Source organism: Phaseolus vulgaris, chromosome 8 (assembly GCF_000499845.2).
Source record: "Phaseolus vulgaris cultivar G19833 chromosome 8, P. vulgaris v2.0, whole genome shotgun sequence".
NCBI lineage: Eukaryota > Viridiplantae > Streptophyta > Magnoliopsida > Fabales > Fabaceae > Phaseolus > Phaseolus vulgaris.
The window spans coordinates 58,189,599-58,211,805 of NC_023752.2; the positions used below are offsets into that span (position 1 = coordinate 58,189,599).

Consider the following 22,207-nt stretch of genomic DNA (forward strand, 5'->3'; position numbering starts at 1 on the left):
ACCATGAACAAATGACTCGTGAACAAAAGGAAAAAAAAAGGAAAACAAAAATACTCTGATATGAGGTTTGAGCCAGAACATTTATTAAGAGAAGATTAGACTAATTAACAATACAGAGTATTATTAAAAATGTTTTATATTCTAGTTAAGTAACTTGGTCCATATGCCAGTAATGAATTCATGCCAGGGCATTCACATCCGAAATTGGACACTCCATTTGCTTGATATTATGTAGCTCCAAAGTCATAAATAAATAAATAAATGCTAACTAAAGAATCAATAAATTAAATATTTCCACTAAAAATTATGGTAGATGTATATATTAATGATATTAATCATTATGTGTTTCTGATATAAACTTTTCAATAAATGTTTTTATATAGATCACATGCATTTTCTTTGAATGGTTGCATTTTAGTCTAGTAAAACAACAAATATCTAATACAATTACTTTCTTAAGAGCATAATAGAATTATTTGTTTACAGAAACTTAACTAGATGTTTTAAATTTGAGTTTTGTATATACAATTGTATTAAATGTGCCAATATTCAAAGTGAGAGTTTTCCTACAAATAGTGATTCTGCCAAATATTATTGTTTCCAAAAAGTAGACGATTTATATATAAAAAGAACGATCACAATGTTCATAAATGCTTTTAAGAACATTTATTAACAAGCTTTTCTGTACATTAAAGGAAAGGTTTTGATTCTTTGACAGACTCTGTTCAACAAAAGTGAGTTTGATACTAGCTACCTCACCTACTTGATTTTGATTAAGAGGCAATTACTAAAACCAGTGTGAAGCATCATCAAGATCCAGTGTGATGTCAACCACAAGATTAGCATAAATACTAGGTTGAATTCATGATGGAGAATATGCCATAACTACCAAGGTAAGGTGGAGGATCATACTCAGTATTCAGGGCAATTATGGTCTCTGCAAAATGGTAGTTCCACTTTTTAAATATTGTTATTGTTATTTCGTTGTTGATTAGTGATCAGTGACCAATTGCAATTTGGAACGCAATTTTGTTTCATAAGCCACACCATATCATATCACATATCATTCTCAAAGAATGAATATGATAGTGAAAACACATTGAATGGTCTAAGACAGCCTTATTAAAGCCATTGACTGTGAAGTTGGAGAAGTACCAGAAATATGGATCTGAGAGCATCTTCTATGAGAACTGATTTGACTATTAGGCCCAGGTTCGCTTTCATGGAATAATTCCTAATTGCTATGTTTTTCTTTCGATCAAAAAGAATAGTAAAAAAACACTTTATATGAAATTGGAAATATACATAACCTTACTTTCGTCAAAGAAAAGAAACAGAAAATCCCTCATGTTGCATCTTGTTTTTGCTACTGACATAAAAGAAAAGGCCTGTTTTATTTTGGTTCAGAAAAAAACTATTGGATGGGAGAGTTGGTCCTTACATAGGATAGTCTTTCACTCTTTCTGTGGTCTTTATCAATCTTGGAAGAAGTTGAAAGAATAATCTATAAAAAAATAAGGAAGTTGAGTTGGGTGAAATATGGTTTATATATGTGTTGATTTAAAGGATTGCATTTACACCTATCCAACAATTACATGGCAGCATATTAACATCCAGTGCATATAACTATACTGAATATTCTGTACAATAAAACATAATATACACAATGGTTAAGAATGTTACATAGGTGGAAAGGACTCAATACTTCTTTCCAAGCAAGATTATCGCTTTTCGATGGTGTTAAATACTAGAGCTAGTCATGGTTATTCACAAATAGCACACCATGAAACAATACACACATGCATGCAGAGTATACCACTACTTTGTACATTAAGCATTGCCTTTCAAAAGAACCGCAAGCTAACTAACAAAATTTGATCAAGAGACTCCGATAAACCATGACATCAGGTGGGGGACTCGGCCAGAAGAAGTGTATGCCACCAACCACAAGCAACATTTTTAGGAACACAGCCTTCAATGGTGACTTCAGTAGGAACGTTACGGTCAATCACGTCCCCAAGGCCCAGCTGTCACACCCAGAAATCACAACTTAGAACAGAATGATGACACAACATGAATGTTACTAATACCAGCACAAGTCTACACTTAAAATAAAAGTGGTCAAATAGGAATTCCAAAAACGTTCCTTGTTAAAACATGAAATAAAAAGATGTACATATGAAAAAGGTAGTGTGATATCAGTACCTGTCCATATTTGTTCCAACCCCAGCAGAAAACTCTTCCACCCTCTTGAAGAACATAAACGAAAGAAAGAAAATTAATTAAATGTGTGAAGATTAGACATGCCAGTTTACATGTGTGTTTTTTGAATTAAAAATTAAACATTAGTTGTGCATAAGGCCTGATGACTAATGCAAAAGTAAAAACAAAAATCTTATTTAACCCATGTGGGATTTGGCTAAAACAGAGACTATATAACCCATTCATAACAGACCCTGTCCGAGATTGTTCCGTTTGACTAGCACCATTGTCTTTATGGACATCACATAATTAAAGAATCTTTTTACCTTTACATCCCTTTACAGTGGAACCGACATTTCCACATTTTTAACAAAACATATAGGTTACAGCCTATTTTTTCCACAATTTTCTTCACAGTTGTGTAGGTAACAGGACATTCAACCAAACTTTGGGAACATGACGAATGATTAACAAGTGGGGAAGTTTTAAGTGCTCACTGCTCATCTACTTCAGAGATATCAAACAGATATTCAGATTTATATAGTGTTCAGAGATGTGTTAAATGACTTCAATAATGGAAGCCTGACTCTGATAAGACAGCTATTAAAATGACATAAGCAGGTCCCTATAAGATGGTATACCTGTTATTAAAGCAGTGTGACGAGCACCACACGATATATTCTGTGCACGCATATTTTCCAAACTCGGAGAATCCACTAATCTTGGTAGAGTCTGCTAAAATTGAAGTTAATACTTAAAAAACTGAATCACAGGTTCCCTCAACTAATAGAACTGTCAAATAATACCACGTGCTTAGCAGGTCATTCAGTGACATCAATATTTATGACGAATGTACAATCACAGACAGCACACTGGTGATTGATATAATCAGGTAATTATGTTATGTTTTAGCGACAAACTGAGTGGGGAATCTATGGGATGACACTAATTATAGCATACCTCAGCTTGATCAGCACCAGTTCCTAGCTGCCCAAACTGATTACCACCAAATGAATACACATCACCATCAGCAGATATACAGACTGTATGCCACAGTCCTGCAGCAACTCCCTCTATGTGGATACCCAATAAGGAAGATACACAAGTTGGGCTTAGTTCATCATCGGTAGTTCCTTGCCCACACTTGACCAAAACAAGATGACATGAATATAGTACAATGAGCTAAAGCATGCATTGAGTAAGAGGTGACAAGAAAGATAAAATATTGTAAAGGAATAGAATAAATAATCCCTTGTTAGAGTGAACCACATCTTCAACATCTACTTGCTTTTGTCCACCATATTCTACTTTACCTACAGATTCATCCTTAAGAATGGTTAAGGGGTGATGGTATTCAAACAGTGCCACAGATGAATATCACATAATTCAGTTGGATTCATGTTTATGATAATACTCCCACAGTCTAAGGGAAGTCAAAGCACAAACTTAATTAAGTACACGTTGCACTTCACATTTTTCCCAGTACCAAGGAAGTATTAGATAGCAAAATAAACAATAGGATGTTGGTGATATGACATGGAAAGTGAGGTAATTTAGTGCATGGGATGCTCCTTATTATCAAGGGGGTACACTTTTATCTGATAAGATCATGAAAATAAATTAAAGGCAAAAGCAGAACTGGACGAGAGAGAGAGTTTGAGTTCCTGACAAGAATACTGCATCAGAATGGGATTTTCGAATATTAGGATTTAGGAACCATTGCTAGCAAACTACAGGCTTGCACACATCAGAAATTTTATTTGCAATAAACACTGACAAAATTTAAGGAAGAACTCTGCAAGTTTGATCTGCTATAACATACCCACTAAACCAGTAACCTTAATTACGAAGCCATGAAAATTAATTGGGAATATGCTGGTGACAGTATATATTTACAAATTCATCAAGTTACATTGCCAAATAAAATATAAACTTGCAGTAGTTAAAATAATATCCCAGTTCACTTTATATTTTACCTGTCCATGGAGTCCCCAACCAAAAGTAAGCAATGCTCCAGCATCTGTCAACTCAAAACATAGATATTCCAATATTAGTTCAAACAAATTTACCAAAGATAACATGAAAGTTTTTGGAAACAAAACAAGCTTACTAAACAAGTTTTTATAAGTAAAATTAACTCCTATTCTAGTATCCAGAAAGACAACACTATTTATAGATCAACATTTTCACAAGGTTTTGGATCTAATGTTAAGATACTATTTCTCCTTGTCAAATCATACAATTCCAATCAGTCCATTCGATTCATTAAGATACTAGTTTTCTCCTTCTAAGCACAAAATTTTGACGCAAGGTAGGAAAATTGCAACATTATTAACAAAGCATATAGATATTTTCATTTAGGTTCTTCAAAGAAATAAAGCGCAGGTGGCCCAGCTGAGTTGCTGAATAGACTGACACATATGTACCTGTAATTACTGCACTGTGTCGACCTCCACAGGCAATTCTCTTTATGTAACTTCCAGGAACTCTAAAACTTTGTCCCTCTGAACCCATGCTTCCTCGAACCAGTGTAGCAGATCTATCTTTACCATAATAAGAAGAATCAATACATGAAACAAGATGAGGAGAGGATACCATACGTATTCTTGAACCCAAACCAAGATTTCCTTCACCTCCATAGCCCCAAGCCCACACCAGTCCTGTATCTGAAACTCTCATAAAACCAACATCAATGATACCTCTTAGACATCAAAGATGCTTCAATCAAACCACGTTACACAATGGGAAGAAAATAACATACAAATCTTAGACTTAGGTTTAAAACTAGTCCATTACAAGGTCCTGTACCTGACAATGCAAGTGTATGGCGTCCACCGGCAGCAACACTAGCTATCTTTATTCCTGGATTTAGTGTGACAAGACACGGAACCGCTGTCAGACTATCGTCGGTGGATGATGAGCTTTCAGGTGTTTGCTTTGCTGCAGATACTCTCCTTCGCTTTGTACTTTCTTCTCCACTGTTATTGGAGGCAGTACCTCCAGTAGATCTTGAGCCTTGAGAACGAGGGCTCACTATTGCAAAACAACTCTACATCAGTCACCAATAACAAGGGATCATGGCCCCCCCAGGGAGGGATAACGGGAGGCAGTACATCCAGGTAGGGAATGAGGGTTCATCATAGAGGGGTAAACCATAAAACGTTTTTTTCTTCTTTCTTTTTGGGTTGCAAGATTCTATCATATCCCCCACTCCTTCTTTGGAGCACCTTGGCTTGCTTAGACCACTCCTTGGGAGGGACAGGTAGCTGTACATAAGCTATTGTTGTAAAGAGGTCAAACATACCTTGCTCTATCGATGATTGACTATGCCTTCCTGACACATCTTTTTCAAGACTTATCCCTGTCGATGGTTCACCAAATACCCTCCCAGAGGGAATACATTCTTTCCATCCCCATGTATAAACTTCTCCATGTTCTGTGGCAAAACATATTTGTAGAAAACTTTGATTAATGTACAAGACAAAAAAACTCTTTTCCAATTGGATGTGTTACTTGTTAAAATAACAGATACATGAAAAGCCTTTTAGAAAACCAAAACTATAGGTTCTATTTTAGTTTAGTCTTCTCCTTTCACTCTCATCATCTCATTACTTCTTCTTTTTCTATCAGACCAGAAAGGTAAGAAAATCCACCTTACCTGTTACAGCAACACAATGAGCCCACCCTGCTGCAGCTTGTACAATAGAGGCTTCAGTTGGAAGAGGGAAAGGCTCTGGAGTTTCCTTTACAAATAAACCAGAAATGTTAGTTTGTTGACAAAGCAAAACGATATAATAAGAGAGAGACGTCAAGGTTAAACTATTCCATAAAATTTGTATGCATTACCCCGTGCTTGCCAGAAGTCAGATAGCTTTGGCCTAAATCATCTGTCGAGCCCCACGTGATGAGCTTCCCTGATTCTGATTAAGGAAGAACACGTGAGTAATGATGAATCCTTCATACAAAAAAATGGTAAAAGAAACCGAAAGAGAGATAGGCCATAATCCAAAAACTATCACTTAAATAATTTACAACACAGGGAAGAACAACAACACATTCCATGGGATGAGGGGCGAGAGATTGGTAGCAAAAATAAATTGTCTCAAGTAAAACAGTTAATGAAAGCCTCACAAAATTCCCAACAACCTCCTAAATTCATCTCCTTATATTTAAGTGTTTGACCATATTTGACCAACCTAACAAAATAAGACCCCATCAAAGTTCAAAAGCGCAATACTTTATTTAATAAAACTATAAACAAAAATACAAAAAAACACTGTTCACTCCGACCCCGTCCAGAGAGAGAGAAAAAAAAAACTCCAATGAGAATAAAATCAGACAAGGAAGCTCAAGCCGCTAAACTAAGTTGAGTTTCTGCTCCAATCTTCCATCAACAGAGTTCCACAATTTTCCCCAAAGCTGCTTAATTTTCGAATCCAAACCAATATTGGAAGAAACAAAAGGTAATTAAAGGAATGAAAAGATAAGGCACCAGAGATAGCAATAGCGAATCCACAACCACCGCCGCAAACATCCTTCCAAGAGTAACAACACGGCGGAAACCTAACGGCGACGGGAGTCAAGAGCGGCGTCCTCTGCGGCAGAGCTCCGGGAAGGTAACCCCACATATAAAGCACCCTCTGCAACGCCCCTCCTTCACTTCCCTCGCCATTATTCATGCCCATTCCCACAATCTCAAATTCCCAGTACCAACACAGTCAACAACACACACACTCACTCTTTCTTTTCCCTTTTATTTTCTGGCGCTTTCTTCTCGTTGGAGAGAGAAAGAGAAACAGCGTCTGTTTGTGTCTTCGTTTGTTTCTTCGGAGTGGCCAACGTATAAAATGAACGAATCATTTTCAGTGGAATGAGGCTGCCACGTCGGATGCCCACGTGGTTGCGTAGCCACCTGGCCACCTGCTGGCCGCTAGATTCTTCCGCCATTTCCAGCCACTAGTTTCGCCGAAGTTTCTGGAAGGTCACGCGCCTGGTGTGTTACCGTGTTCACTCCATTCGTCGCCACGTGTTAGTTATAGGTGAAAACTCCAATGATTGTGTTTCCACGTGGCATTTTCTACACCCGTAACAGGAAAACACTTAATCATTAACCTGAGTCAAACTCTTAATATTCAATTATATATATGCATATATTTTACTCTTTTACTATAAATATTTATATAATTTATTTTTTATTCACCTTTAATATTTATAAAATCAATTAACATTTTTTTTTCTTGAACCTAACCTATCATAAAACTTATTTGATAAAAGTGTATGTTCAAAATTATGGACTTATTTGTACTTCATATTTAAATAAAAAAGTGTTGAATGCATTTTTTTTTGTAAATTAATCAATGAAATATTTAATTTAATGAAAAAGTAAAATTAAAAGCTTGAGGTAGTAACTTTTTAGCAATAAATGGATGATTGCTTCGTGTGACGTTTTAATTGGACCATTACAAATTTTGAAAGAACTATAGGTTTGTTTGACCTTTTTCAAATTGAAAAATAAAAAATATTTTTAAAATTATAATAACCGTAAGAGTTTATGAAAAGTTAAAAATAAGTTATTTCTAACATTTTTATAAGGGAAAATCATGAATTTTAAATTTCACGTTTAAATTAGCCTGAAATAATTTATCACTTTAAATATTACAATAATAACTTTTTTAGTTTCATTTCTCCTTTGTATATAGTTATTAGATAAGATAAAATAAAATAAAGAAAAAGGTTATTTTATAATTTTGGTATTTTTTATACAAAAAACTATATTGTAAAAAATATGGCAAGAAATTTAAATTATTTTTTTTGTAAAATATAAAAATATAAATACATATTTCAATATAATTTTACATTTATCAATCAATTATAGCTATCACCAATTTCCCTAAACATTTTATAATGTAATAGGTGAGTTTAACCGGTCCAAAAAGAATAAGAATAAGCTTTTATTTAAGTTATCAACTATTTTGCTAGATATAGCTAAACTAATATTTAAAAAGTCATTAGTAAAAAAGTTGTTTTACAAAATAAATTCACAGCACTAAACTCATTTAATTTAAAATTTCAAAACAAAACAAATCAAACAACTTAGAATTAACTTATTTAATTTATCAAAATAAGGAGTTTTGTCTTTAATGAAATATTTTTCTTAAAAGGTTTTTGTATTTAGCTATTTTAAAGGGTTTAAAGATGAAAATTGTAACAATAAGTGAAAGTGGAATCAAGCATACACCGAAAGTGAGATTGGGTTATGCCGTCTAAGGGCAACATCCGTCAAATATTGAAAAAAAATATAAAACACACACACACACACATATATATATATATATATATATATTATTCAACTTTAAGCCTTTGGTTCCATTATTGGAAGATTGAAAAAAAAGCAAAAATAAAGAAAAAGTGACATTAAAGAATAGTATAAATACAAGTTCAAAGTTTTTAAATGATGATGATTGATTAAAAAGAATAAAAGTTATTGATAATTTCTTAATTTAAATAATGATCAATGTAATCACTTAATAATTGAAAAATAAATAAATATGAAAAATTAAGAAATTGTGTCCTTTTAAATATAGATATTTTGATGAATTTTTTCCTACTTAATTAATTATGTTACAAATATAGTAATCTATGCAGGTCTATTATCCTATTATACAATTAGTTAATGATGATAGATTATGTATGATATTAAAAGGAACATGTAGTATGGTAAGTAAAAATATTTTGTTTTGTACTTTGAATTATGATACAAGATAAATAATCATTTAGTATGCATTAAAACAAATGAAATACACTCTTAGTTTTTTTTTTTATCAGCAATTATAAATAGTAACACTTAACTAAATACAAATGTTCTCATTATCCATAAATCCAATTGTAAAACTTAATTAAAGCTAATGTTGTAAAAAAAGTTACCAAAATTGTGTGTTGAAGTTAAGTCTTCAATTTCCTAAATAAATCATCACATTTTTTAAATGTTGACAGAAATTAAGTATTAAACTACTCAAACCTAATTAAAATATTTATATATCATTCCATATTTAACTAAACACACTTCCATCTAAGTCAAATTATTATTATGGTCTTTTAATCCCAACAAGTTTTCTTGCTTATTGTTGGAGATCCCACATCGACTAGAGATAAGGACATTTCATAATATATAAATGGGTGCAAACCTCACTCCATTGAGCCGGTTTTATGGGGTTGAGTTAGGCTTAAAGTCCACCTTCGTAATATGGTATCAGAGCCATTTCGAGCCTATCCTAACGAGTGTTTGTGTTGGGCCTATCTATCGGGCCGCTATCGGATCACTCATAATATATAGTCCCACGCACGAGTTGGCAGCCTCGGCGTGAGGGGGTGTGTTGGAGATCCCACATCGACTAGAGATTAGAGCCTTTCATTGTATATAAGTGGGTGCAAACCTCAACCCTATGAGCCGGTTTTATGGGGTTGAGTTAGGCTTAAAGTCCACTTCGTAATACTTATATCATGTTCATTTTATTTCCTTATATTGTTGTTCATATTTGTTTTACTTTCTACAATTTGTAACAAAAATAAATAAAAAATTGCCAATCTTTTTATTAGTTAATAATTACCTGCATACCAAAGTTTTCTGGTTTGATTCTCATGTATTCATGCAAAAAAAAAATGATTCCCATGCTTTTTTCAGATTGGAATATATAGTAAACATGTGATACAGATTATTCCACATGATTCCTTACAAAATAAATAAATAAAAAAAAAAAAGATAACATGCACTTTCTCTGGAACCAGATTTGGTTTTCTTCTTGTCTTTTTCATTGTTTCTTTTTGCATGTTAGAGTTACTGTGGCTTCATGAACTTTCCTTTTTTCCCTCAAATTTTCCTTTTTTTTTCACTGTGCCCTTTACATTCATATATGTGTATACAGTTTCAATGGTGACCATAATTCAGAATGTTGTTTGTTTCTTTTTTTGGACATTTCAGAGATCCAATTTCATGTTAAGAATAACTCATTATTGATGAAGCTGCCATATATGTATAGCACACACTACCACAATCATATGTGTGATCATTTTAAAACGAGTAGGTTTTTTTGTTTTAATTAATAAAGAATACATTTGTTATTTAATTATAATATTATATTCGATAATCATGTTTTTTTTTTTTAATTTTAAGTCATCTCCATAATTTCATACATGCATTTAATATATTTATTATTATATAACATAAATTTAATAGTTTTTTTTTCTATTTCATTCATATGTTACTTATGCCGAGAAGAGTTAGTTAATTTGATTGATTAGTTGTTCGTGTGTGATTATTTGATAAAAAAAAATATTAAATCGTTTAAAAAAAGTGAAAAATTAAAACATTTTGAGTAACGGAATTAAATTGAAAAAAAATTATAATAACAAAAAAAACTATTAAATCTATGATATATACACAAAATTAAATACTCAAATCTCAGACAAGTAAATATAAGATACGAAAACGTTTTTTTTAATATATAAAATACTCAACTATTCAAATATTATAAACTAATATATATATATATATATATATAATCAACTTATAAAAAATAAATAAAATAAAATATATATTAAATATTTTATTTAGATTTTTTGCATCATATATATGAAACTTCATTTATACTCACTTACAAACACAAAATCATGTAGCAAATAGCACCTTCATTACTTCACTTAAAGTCTCTAATAATTAAGTTGATACAATGAGACATGTGATTATTAAACGAATCTTATATAACAAGTACTAAACACATTTATAAAATACTAACATTTCACTCAACACCATAATTTACTTGTTCATTTAATTAATTAAAGTAAGTCCTAACACTTAGTATATAAGATAATAATGCAATAATTATCACAAGTACTTTATGTCCTTTTATCTACCTTATTTAGATCATAGTTATATCTAATGTTATTACCACATATATAACTAAGGTAATCATCATTTTCATTGATCATTTTAGAAAAGAAACAAAAAATTTTTACAACAAATAAATCAAGTTGTTCCATTAAATCTAACTATAATATTACAATACATTTATATAAGAAGTAATGTTCAATAAAACTATAGAAGAGACATTATAAAGTCTCCAATAATTAAGTGAATACAATAAGTCTCATTATTAAACCACTTTTAGATGACAAATATTTAACATATTCATGATATACACTAACATTTAACTCAATATCATAATCCACTTATTCACAAAAAAATTAAGATAGCTCCTAACACTTATTATATTATATAAGAGTGGATAAGTTTTTCACCCTATTATCTACAATGATTTGGATGTTAGTTAATGAAACTTAAACATCTTATGTCATTAATACATAGCACATGTACCATCTCTATATACACCATTTTCATTGCTCCAAAAAATGTCCAAACAACACTCTTCACTTTATTACACACACTTTCTAAATTTAGTTACACAATCATTTGACAGTTTGTGTCACTGTCAAAGGCTTTAATCATCAACCACTACCACAAATAAATTTTTCTCAACCAAAAAGTTTACAACCCTCACGTGAAATAATAACATTATTAATTTTCCTTTTGTAGTTTATATCAGGAAAATGACACATGATAAGAATTGGGTGGAAACTCAGCTAAATTTTGCCAACTTTAATTCAGATCTACTAGAGAATCTAAATTAATGAGGTAAAAAGTATTTTATCACTTGTTCTTCACTTGCTCTTGCAGTGTTGTCACTTTCCAAAATTTGTTTTGCCATTAATATGTATCTTTCATTACTTTCAATCATTTATTTCGCAAATGACTTTCAATATCTTCCCATAAATAATTTATAACTTTTGTACAATTCTTTGGCATGCTTCTGATACAAAGTCGGTTTGTTCAACCAAATCACTAACTACCTGATTGTGCATGATATGGATATGTGTCCCACTAAAGCATAACAACAACAGAAACATCCTCAAACTCCCATGTATCATTCAAAACCTAAATTTAATGCAAGCTTTCAAGTACTTGAATTCATATGTAGAACTTCATGAATAATAGAGTGGGTCTAACAAGACCAACAGCCTACAGGCCCAGTTCAATAAAATCTGAGGCCCAATCCAAGTACATACGAACAACACTAGACAGCTTCTTCCTGCACCTCCATGATTTCTTCGGGCACCTCCATAAAGTTTAAAAATACCAAAATTATCCTTCAATAAAAAGATAAAAATGAAAATATTGTTTGTCTGCTAGTGAAAAAAAGGAAGTTACTTCGTGTGGTGGGGTGCAGCGCTGAAGCTTGAGTGGTGGTGGTCCTTGAAGTGGTGTTGGAGGTGGTGTTGAAGGTGGTGCTTGAGAAGGTGGTTGAGGTGGTGCACGGTGGTAGGTAGCAGCGGTGGTAGGTGGTGTTGGCATTGGCACCGTTGGTGAGGTACATTCTCATTCTCATTCTTCTGCCTTAAATAAATATTTCCGCATTAGTTAATCCAGTGGATCCACGAATCACATAATCTGGTGCTTAAGTAAAGCGTTTCAGATTAGATAACTTTTGTGCATACCGGATCCGGAACCTGCCAAAGTCATATTTTCAGATTGTGTAATCCAGTACCAAATGAACTATGGATTACGCAATTCGGACATGATTTTAGAACTTTCAATATGCCTTACGTATTACGTAGTCCGATACTCATTTTGCTATATGAATTTCAATTACGCATTACACAATTCGGAAGACATTTGGAACATCAAACATGACTTACGAATTACATAATCCGGTAGTCATTTTGCTGTGAAAATTTTGACTTATGGATTACACAATCCGGAAGTCACCTGAAATGACTTATGGATTACGTAATCTAGAATTCATTATGCTGTTAAAATTTGACTTATGGATTATACAATCCGGAAGTCATGTTTAAGTTGTCAATTACAAAATCTTATGCTATTTTTGTTTTGCATATGTGAATTTATGGAAATTATAATAAAATGAAAATTTATGTTTTATGAATGAAGGTGTAAGTATGGAAGAATTAATGAATTATGTGCATCAACATGGATTGTCTGAAGGGGACTATGGTATCCATTTTACAACAAATGAGGTAAATAAAATTTCATTTCATTTATGTTTATTGCATTATAATTGAAGAAGTGATTTTGTAATATTGTTAGAATAACTTTGTGTAGGTGTTTCCTTCGCGAGAAGACTTACTTGAATGGTCCGTAGGGTTGGTTATGGACTTGGTTTTTTTATTGTCATTATTAGGTCTGACATAGCAAATGGTAAGTAAGGGAGAAAGACATATGTCTTGTTAGGCTGTGAAAGGGGGGGTTAGTTATAGAAAGTATAAGGATGGTTTGGAGGTTAGCGTAACTGGTACTCGAAAATGTGAATGTCCCTTTAAATTGCGAGGTAAACCTGTTGGAAAGGGTCAAGGTTGGGTACTTAAGGTAATATGTGGTACTCATAATCATGATTTGTATGATACCTTAGTTGGTCATCCATATGCAGGCAGATTAAAAACGAATGAACATTCAATGCTTGTTGATATGACTAAAAACATGGTTAAGCCAGGTAACATTCTACGTACTTTGAAGGAGAATAATGAGGATAATATGACAACAATAAAGCAAATATACATTGCAAGATACTCGTACAAGAGATCAGTTAGAGGACCAAGAACTGAATCACAACAGTTAATGATGTTGTTAGACCGTGACAACTATCTTCACTGGAGTACGTGTCATAAGTCTTCAAATATTGTTAGTGATATTTTTTGGACTCATCCTGATGCTGTGAAACTCTTGAATGCATTTAACATTGTATTCTTAATGGATACAACTTACAAAACAAACAAATATCGACTGCCTTTGCTTGAGATTGTTGGTGTAACTTGTACAGGTTTGTCCTTTTCTGCTGGTTTTGCATTCTTATCTAGCGAGAAAGAAAAGAACTTCATATGAGCATTACAAAAATTTAGAGGGTCACTTTTGACATCGCATGTGGGGCCTGAAGTCATTGTTTGTGATAGAGATTTTGTTTTGATGAATGCCATCAATATTGTGTTTCCTAAAACAAGAAATTTTCTTTGTCGGTTTCACATCAATAAGAATGTTAAAGCAAAGTGTAAAATGTTGGTAGATTCTGTCGAGGCTTGGGAAGTTGTGATGGATTCATGGAAGACTATCATTGACTATACAAAGATTGGTAAATTTGATGAGTTTGTGAAAATTTTTGAAACTATTTGTTCACCGTGGCCATTACTTTTTGAATATGTGAAGAACACTTGGATTATTCCGCACAAAGAAAAGTTTGTCAAGTGTTGGACAAATTTGTTAATGCATTTGGGAAATACAACATCAAACAGGTATATGAATGCCTTTACTTTATTTAGAACGTTTTATAACGTGTAATTATTTTATTATGTTTTATACTTATACAGGGTTGAATCAGCTCATTGGTCTTTGAAACGAATATTACAAAATAGCATGGGAGACCTGTGCTCGTGTTGGGATGCTATCAAGCATGTTATTATACTTCAACATAACGAGATTAAGGCATCATTTCAAATGAGTCTACATGTGATAGGACACACATTCAATGTGCAATTGTATAAAATGTTGGTTGGCTCTATATCTAAACATGCTTTAATTCTCATTGCTGAAGAGTTTGATCGGGTCAATGATGTGGGGTTTGATAGTGAATGATGTGGATGTGTACTCAGACAGACTCACGGATTACCATGTGCTTGTCAGTTAGCCAGGTATGTTATGGGTGTCATTCCTCTTAATGAAGTTCATGTTATGTGGACGAGACTGAGTTTTTCAGGTTTATCTGAATGTGATTCATCATCTCGGTTGTCAATTCAACAAGAATGGGATGTGATTCTATCCCGGTTCGACGAGGTTGATATTTGTGGCAAAGTGACAATTAAAAACAAGTTGCGTGAAATTGCCTATCCGGACATGACAACATTATGTGCACCACTTAATGTAGTTAAGACAAAAGGATCTCAAAAGAGTCAAGGAAATAAATTTCAAAGGTCTACAAAACGCACCCCTTCATATTTTGAGCATGTAGATCGCATCCATTTTGTAAATGATAGTTCATCATCTTTGAAGACTTGTGAGGGAAAGGTTAAGGTATGACCAACACCAATACAATTCCCATGCTTGATCAATTTCATCCAAAATGTCACCCTTATATTTTGGATGTAATAAATGTTAAAGCTGATGGACATTGTGGGTTTCGTGCTATTGCCTCATTGTTGGGGATGGGTGAAGAGTCATGGCCACTCATCAAAATGGATTTATTCAAAGAAATATCTCAGTGGTGTGAAGAATACACAACATTGTTAGGTGGTACAACACTGGGTCAATCTCCAAGTTCACCTCTGCAAATGTATGAGTGTGATACCGTCCTAAACCAAGACATGTACTCAGGAACACATGCAGACGGACTAGAAGCAACTCTCAAACCTGTCACCATGTGGTGATCAAACTACAACCACCTTTGATCAATGACATGTGCACCAGGAGCCTCAGCCGCCATCGATGATGATGGAATGCTCTGCTCGTACCCAAATTGGCGTAAAACACGCTCGGGCATATGTCTATGTGATAAGCTGCCCAATCGCAAGTGACCCGAGAATAAATAAATGGTCTCAAATGGTTTGCTCAATCTATGGTCCTCATACAGAGTCCAGATGATGTCATCGTGTGTGACCCCATCCAACTGCACCCGCACATCACCAACTGTGGAAATCTGATGGGCAACAATATACCGTGCTGCCCGCGGGTGTACCTCGTCATATGAGGGATTAATATCCCTTCTTCCCATGCCCGAGAAGTGCTCATAAATCCATAACTACGTAATTCAATCATATTAATTATAAAATATTTAATACAAAACATTATGGAATGTAACATGTGATTGCTAATTATTTGTATGGTTTCATACCTGAACCAGTGTCGCATAACTGGCCAACTGCTTCGTGTTAAAATAAGATGCATCCTCCAACTGCTCATATAGATATGTAAGTGTTGCTGCTCCCCATGCATATCCATGACACATATGTAGATTGCTGAATAACAATAAGTACGATACAGATACAGAAGTGGCACTTTATTTGCAAAAATAGTGCATCCAAGCAGATGCAACAAGTAAGCCCTGGCAGCACACTCCCAAGCCTCCTGAGCGCAACATTCCTCATATATATCTCGAAGCCAACTCAATCGTATGTGGACGCCTCGACACTGCCTCATCTCAGCCTTCCCCCGAGTCTCATCCACCCCTAGTAACTCAGCTAAAATTGTTGCAGCTCCGTTGTACTCTAAGGGCACATATGTTGGGAATTGATCCAAAATGGGGAGGTGTAAAAGAGATGACACATCATCAAGTGTGAAGGTCATCTCACCTACGGGAAGGTGGAAGGAGTTTGTCTCCCGATGCCACCTTTCGACAAAGGCTGAAATCAATCCCTTGTCACCCACTTCATAACTTATATTGCACAAACTAAACTATCCAGAATTTTGTACAAGCAGCTCAATATTAGCATGAGGCATCCTAAATTTACGTAATTTCCTACCGTGAGATACCAATTTAAGTTCTCCCCGATCCTAATATAAATTTTGTATATATTAAATATAATTAAATAAATTTAAACAATAATTAATAAAGATAATTTAATTGAAGGTTTTTTCGTTCTTACCTCACCCTCCCAAAGCTTAACAGCAACATGGTTAGCAAAATTTACCAGTAAAGACATATCAGAAGGTCCTCCAAGAAACCCTTCTCCCTGGTCTACTTGGTAATCATTCTGTAATCCTTGTTCATTGTCATTATCAATATGAACATCATCATCAATCCTTTCCTCGACACCACCTCGGTCTCTTCTACGGACGGATGTCGTCGGTCTTCTACGATCATGATCCTGAGATCCACCACCTCTAATTTTAGTCATATCTATCCACAACACAATTTCAATTTCAATTATTTAAAAATAATAAATAATATAATCATGAATTTGTGTACATAATATAAAATTTAAAAAAAGTTTTTAACAAGTGGGTTGGAAACTAAATACATAACAAAAATGCAAACTTTGTAAGAACACTACCGGATTACATAATCCGAAACACACACAATGTAAACCTAAACCGGATTATGTAATCCGAAATTACTAAAATACCTAAACCGGATTACCTAATTCAGAATTACTTAAATAACCTAAATCGGATTAAGTAATTCGGTATTACTTTACATTCTCAACTATACCAGATTACATAATCCGGTGCCTATTACGAAAAAATGCAGAGTACCGGATTACACAACAAACAAATTACAATACCAGATTACACAACAATAGGTTTCAAAAGCAATGCAAAATATGGAAAATTCAACTTACTAACCTGTGAAGAGGGCACTTTGGATGTGTGAGTGATAGAGAATGTGGGGTTTAGAGAGATTTGAGAGATGAAGAGAAAAAAACCTTCGAATGGGGGTGTGGAGCGGCACTGCTGGAAGGAACAGAAAGAAGAGGCACGAAAGTGAAAGTGAAGATTAGGTAGATTAAAGGTTAAAAGTATATTAAAATATTATTTTAATTTTTTAATATTTTTACTTAAAGGTATATTAGTAAATGTACTTTTAGTATGGGGTGGGAGAAGAAGTCATGGAGGTGCAAGAAGAAGCTGTCACAACACTATTATCTATCTATAATATATACAACTAAAGGAACACAAGTAAATGACAATTTCTACCAAGTGTCGCAATCAAAATTTTTGTTAAAAAATTATACAAAAAACATATTTACTAATAATAGAAAATGTAACATGTGGCAATTAGCACAAATGTGTGGCAGCAAGTGTGCAAAATTTCTCTTTATGAAAATGACACATGGAAGGCAAGTGTGTATATCAATTTGAAATTTGGAGTTAATTTAAAGTTAATTTGGAGGCAACACATGTTGAAGATCCTTGCATGTATGAACCATTAATAACATTTTCATTAATGTTAATTTTTGTATAATATTATGACATTCATGGTTGTAGGGTATTTGTCGTAGAATTACAGAGACATTGCAATCATTACTTAATCATGGTGATGTGGTTGAGGGCAACCCTGTGTGGGAAGGAATACAAACAACTCTAATGTTAGCACGATGAGCAATGGATGACAAAGTTGTGTATGTCAGAAGACGATGTTGTTGTTTGAACTTGAACTTTAAGTATAACTTGATTTTGTTTTGACCTTATGAACACATTTTAATGTTGAATTTACTTATATTCTTTAAATTGGTTTGATTTAGTGAGTTTTAATCCATTAAAAGTAACAAAATCATCACATTGCCACAAAAAAATGTTCAGGATGATTGACTTTCATATATGTATGGTGTCTTCCAGATAAAGATGTTCGTAGTCAAATAGTGCTAGTTTCGGATGTCAATATTCATCTATAGACAAGTCTGAGACTTCCGGATGTCAATATTCACAAGTAAATATGTGATTTCAGGTGACATCCATAAATAAATATGTGACAAAAAGAAAATCGGATTTAAAATTTTAAGTCCGATGCATATAAAAAATATATGGTGCAAGAGAAATTAACATCCAAAAATCATCCTAAGGTGGTATGAATTTAGAAAGTTTTACAATTTCAAAGGGCACCACCATATACTAGAGACTCCTACTTTCACACTACCCTGTTTTCAAGGGAGATTCCCAAAATCTTAATGTAGGATTTGCTTTCTCCCTTTGCGAGTTATATTCGCAAAGAGAAATTCAAATTTACTGACCTTTCTAATCATCTGCAAAATCCTCAAACTATAAGGGAAAAAAATCCATAAAAATCGAAAGTGAATGAAAGAATTTTTGTTATTTTAACATATTAAAAACATTAGAATCATTGTCCTTATGTAAAAAAGTTTATATTTTACAATTTCTTTTCTTATTATCCAATTTTGGGTCTCTGTTTTAACTATGGTGAAACTAGAAGAATTTGAACTTCCTTAATTTTTTTATTTTTTTTATATTTATGGTTATTTTATATTTATATTTGCTTTATCTTTATTGATTTATATGTATTACATTTTTCTTCTATGTTATTACTACTAGTTAACTAACATAACAGAGAATGCTTGCAGGTGAGGATGCTTGCGGCGTTTGAAAATGTTGGAGTTGGCGGCAACGGTGGAAAGTGTTACCAGACGGCGGAATCTCTGGTGTTGCTGGCGAAGCAATGTTGGTCGACGAAGACGCTCCAACAGGTTCATACCCAAATGGTGGTGAACTCCATTTACAACCACCACAACCACCTTCTCTCCAAAGCCATACAAGTAAAAAACTTCACCTACGCTTCTCTTATCTTCTCCCACATGGTTCCCCATCCCAACGATTACGCTTTCAACATCATGATCCGCGCCCTCACCACAACCTGGCACAACTACCCTCTCGCCCTCACCCTCTTCTACCGCATGAAGTCCCTCTCCCTCACCCCCAACAACTTCACCTTCCCCTTCTTTTTCCTCTCTTGCGCCAACCTCGCTGAAATTTCCCACGCCCGTGTTGCCCATTCCCTCCTCTTCAAGCTTGGTCTTCACTCAGACCTCCACACCGCTCACTCCCTCATAACCGCCTACGCGCGGTGTGGCCGCCCCGCCTGTGCGCGCAAGGTGTTTGATGAAATTCCCCACCGGGACTTGGTGTCCTGGAACTCCATGATTGCTGGGTATGCGAAGGCGGGCTGTGCCAAGGAGGCTGTGGAGGTGTTTGGGGAGATGGGGAGGCGGGACGGGTTTGAGCCAGATGAGATGAGTCTGGTGAGTGTGCTTGGGGCTTGTGGGGAGTTGGGGGATTTGGAGTTGGGGAGGTGGGTGGAGGGGTTTGTTGTGGAACGTGGCATGGCTCTTAACTCGTTTGTAGGTTCTGCTTTGATTAGTATGTATGCTAAGTGTGGGGATTTGGGGTCTGCTAGAAGGATCTTTGATAGCATGGCTACAAGAGATGTTATCACGTGGAATGCTGTTATATCAGGGTGAGTGAGTTTGTTGTTCAGACTCTTTCTCCAGATTAAGAGTCTGTGTGGATATGTGTACCTACAAGAGAAGAAAATAAGAAGGAAAATGAAATAAATTTCTTTACAAGGTAAAATTAATTTAGGTATAAGTGAAAAATATTTTTTTTGGAGAAGTTAATATGAGAATTTTTTTACAAATTAGCTTTTATTTAAGCTAATTTTTACTTCTGGAGAAACTATTTAATTTTTGTTTTTTATTTTTTCTTGTTATAAATTTTATAGATAAATTATTCAAATAGGCCCCAAGTGTTTTGGTTCTATTCTATCTTTTGGGTTGTATGGGCATCAGTATGTGTATGGATGCATACTAAAGTTCGGTTAGTAGTAGGTTTTGTCCAGCATGCTTTATTCATGTGAAAGAAGCACAGAGACCCTTCAAAATAGTACCTCTGTCATCTCAAATACTTTGTGGACACATGGACAATTGGAACGCTCCTGGTTTCATTTTACACGGTTTTTTATTTCTATTTTTAATGTTTAATGGAAAAATTGGTATGAATAATAATTAGATAAATTCTATCCATACTTTTGCGGTCACTTTTGCAGTTATGGATCTGTCTTGAATTTCCTAAAAACTTGTTTTAACTTATGTTGTGATTTTCACATACATGACAGATACGCTCAGAATGGAATGGCGGATGAAGCGATCTCTTTATTCCATGCCATGAAGGACGACAATGTTAAAGAAAATAAAATTACCCTGACTGCAGTGCTTTCTGCATGTGCTACCATTGGTGCTCTTGATTTGGGGAAACAGATTAATGAATATGCATCACAAAGAGGATTTCAACATGATATTTTTGTTGCTACTGCGTTGATTGATATGTATGCTAAGTGTGGGAGTTTGGAAAGTGGGCAGAGAGTTTTCAAAGAAATGCCCCAAAAAAATGAAGCTTCTTGGAATGCAATGATCTCTGCACTTGCTTCTCACGGAAAAGCCAAGGAGGCACTATCACTATTTCAGCGTATGTCAGATGAGGGTGGAGGTGCCCGCCCTAATGACATAACATTTGTAGGGTTGCTTTCTGCTTGTGTGCATGCAGGCCTGGTAGCTGAGGGCTATAGATTGTTTGATATGATGAGCACATTGTTCAGATTGGTACCAAAAATTGAGCACTACTCTTGTATGGTTGATCTTTTGGCACGTGCGGGTCATTTATACGAGGCATGGGATCTAATTGAGAAAATGCCTGAAAAACCAGACAAGGTTACATTAGGTGCTTTGCTTGGTGCCTGTCGAAGGAATAAAAATGTAGATATAGCGGAACGGGTTATGCGGATGATTCTGGAGGTGGATCCTTCAAATTCTGGGAACTATATCATCTCATCAAAAATATATGCAAATCTGAACATGTGGGAAGATTCTGCAAGGATGAGATTGTTGATGAGAGAGAAGGGTATTACTAAAACTCCTGGTTGTAGCTGGATTGAAATTGAGAATCACTTGCATGAATTTCATGCTGGTGATGGCTTATGCCTTGACTCTATAGATATAAGTAACATAATTTATTTGCTCTGTGAGGAACTCAAAAGGGAAGGGTATGTCCCAAAAGTTGTTGAATAGCTTTTTGAGTTGTGCAGAGCCAAGTTTTGTTTTGTTGGAAGTTGCCAAAGTTGCAAAAATTGGGTCAAGTAGCACTCAGCTCAATATTCAATACATGTTTATTGGATTGGGCTCATCAGATAAGTGATGATCAGACAAGGCAGTTCAGTTAATGTACAGTGAACCTTATTTGTTCTTCTGCTGAGTTGTATTCTTTTGTAGACGAAACTCGATATAGATCCATTATTGACTCTTATTTAAATTCTTCAAAATTTGATTTTAATTTATACATAAACAAATTTTAACATATGAGAGACGATTAATTCATTCTATCCTTTTGGTTTCTTCTCCTATGAGTAGTTATATTGAGTTGTTTATTCAAACAAGACCTTAATGTTGT

The 22,207-nt window shown here is 34.2% G+C and overlaps 4 protein-coding genes across 7 annotated transcripts; 2 read left to right on the forward strand and 2 right to left on the reverse strand.

The window, feature by feature from the left end:
• Positions 1-1,528: 1,528 nt before the first annotated feature.
• LOC137823917 (ultraviolet-B receptor UVR8-like) lies at positions 1,529-7,042 on the reverse strand. Of its 4 annotated transcripts, none has more exons than XM_068629262.1 (12): positions 6,695-7,042; positions 6,049-6,122; positions 5,861-5,945; positions 5,507-5,638; positions 5,011-5,235; positions 4,836-4,868; positions 4,629-4,745; positions 4,179-4,222; positions 3,163-3,345; positions 2,844-2,934; positions 2,206-2,249; positions 1,529-2,027 (listed from the first exon to the last, which is right to left on the reverse strand). In XM_068629262.1, the coding sequence occupies exons 1-12, from the start codon at positions 6,885-6,887 to the stop codon at positions 1,905-1,907; spliced, it is 1,344 nt and encodes a 447-aa protein (XP_068485363.1). In that variant the 5' UTR covers positions 6,888-7,042; the 3' UTR covers positions 1,529-1,904. The 4 variants fall into 4 exon arrangements, with proteins under 4 accessions (XP_068485363.1, XP_068485361.1, XP_068485360.1 ...); XM_068629260.1 differs by having other exon boundaries at positions 2,844-2,937; XM_068629259.1 differs by having other exon boundaries at positions 4,629-4,868.
• Positions 7,043-13,212: 6,170 nt separating this feature from the next.
• Positions 13,213-14,896, forward strand: LOC137825404 (uncharacterized). The gene is made up of 4 exons (XM_068631076.1): positions 13,213-13,290; positions 13,505-14,090; positions 14,331-14,556; positions 14,632-14,896. Exons 1-4 carry the CDS (start codon positions 13,213-13,215, stop codon positions 14,894-14,896), a joined length of 1,155 nt encoding a protein of 384 aa, XP_068487177.1.
• A 793-nt stretch (positions 14,897-15,689) lies between these two features.
• Positions 15,690-17,151, reverse strand: LOC137825405 (protein MAIN-LIKE 1-like). The gene is made up of 4 exons (XM_068631077.1): positions 16,900-17,151; positions 16,449-16,708; positions 16,149-16,272; positions 15,690-16,055 (listed from the first exon to the last, which is right to left on the reverse strand). The coding sequence occupies exons 1-4, from the start codon at positions 17,149-17,151 to the stop codon at positions 15,690-15,692; spliced, it is 1,002 nt and encodes a 333-aa protein (XP_068487178.1).
• A 2,097-nt stretch (positions 17,152-19,248) lies between these two features.
• Positions 19,249-22,115, forward strand: LOC137826539 (pentatricopeptide repeat-containing protein At2g34400). Its single transcript, XM_068632537.1, has 2 exons — positions 19,249-20,222; positions 20,880-22,115. Exons 1-2 carry the CDS (start codon positions 19,339-19,341, stop codon positions 21,826-21,828), a joined length of 1,833 nt encoding a protein of 610 aa, XP_068488638.1. The 5' UTR covers positions 19,249-19,338; the 3' UTR covers positions 21,829-22,115.
• Positions 22,116-22,207: the final 92 nt, after the last annotated feature.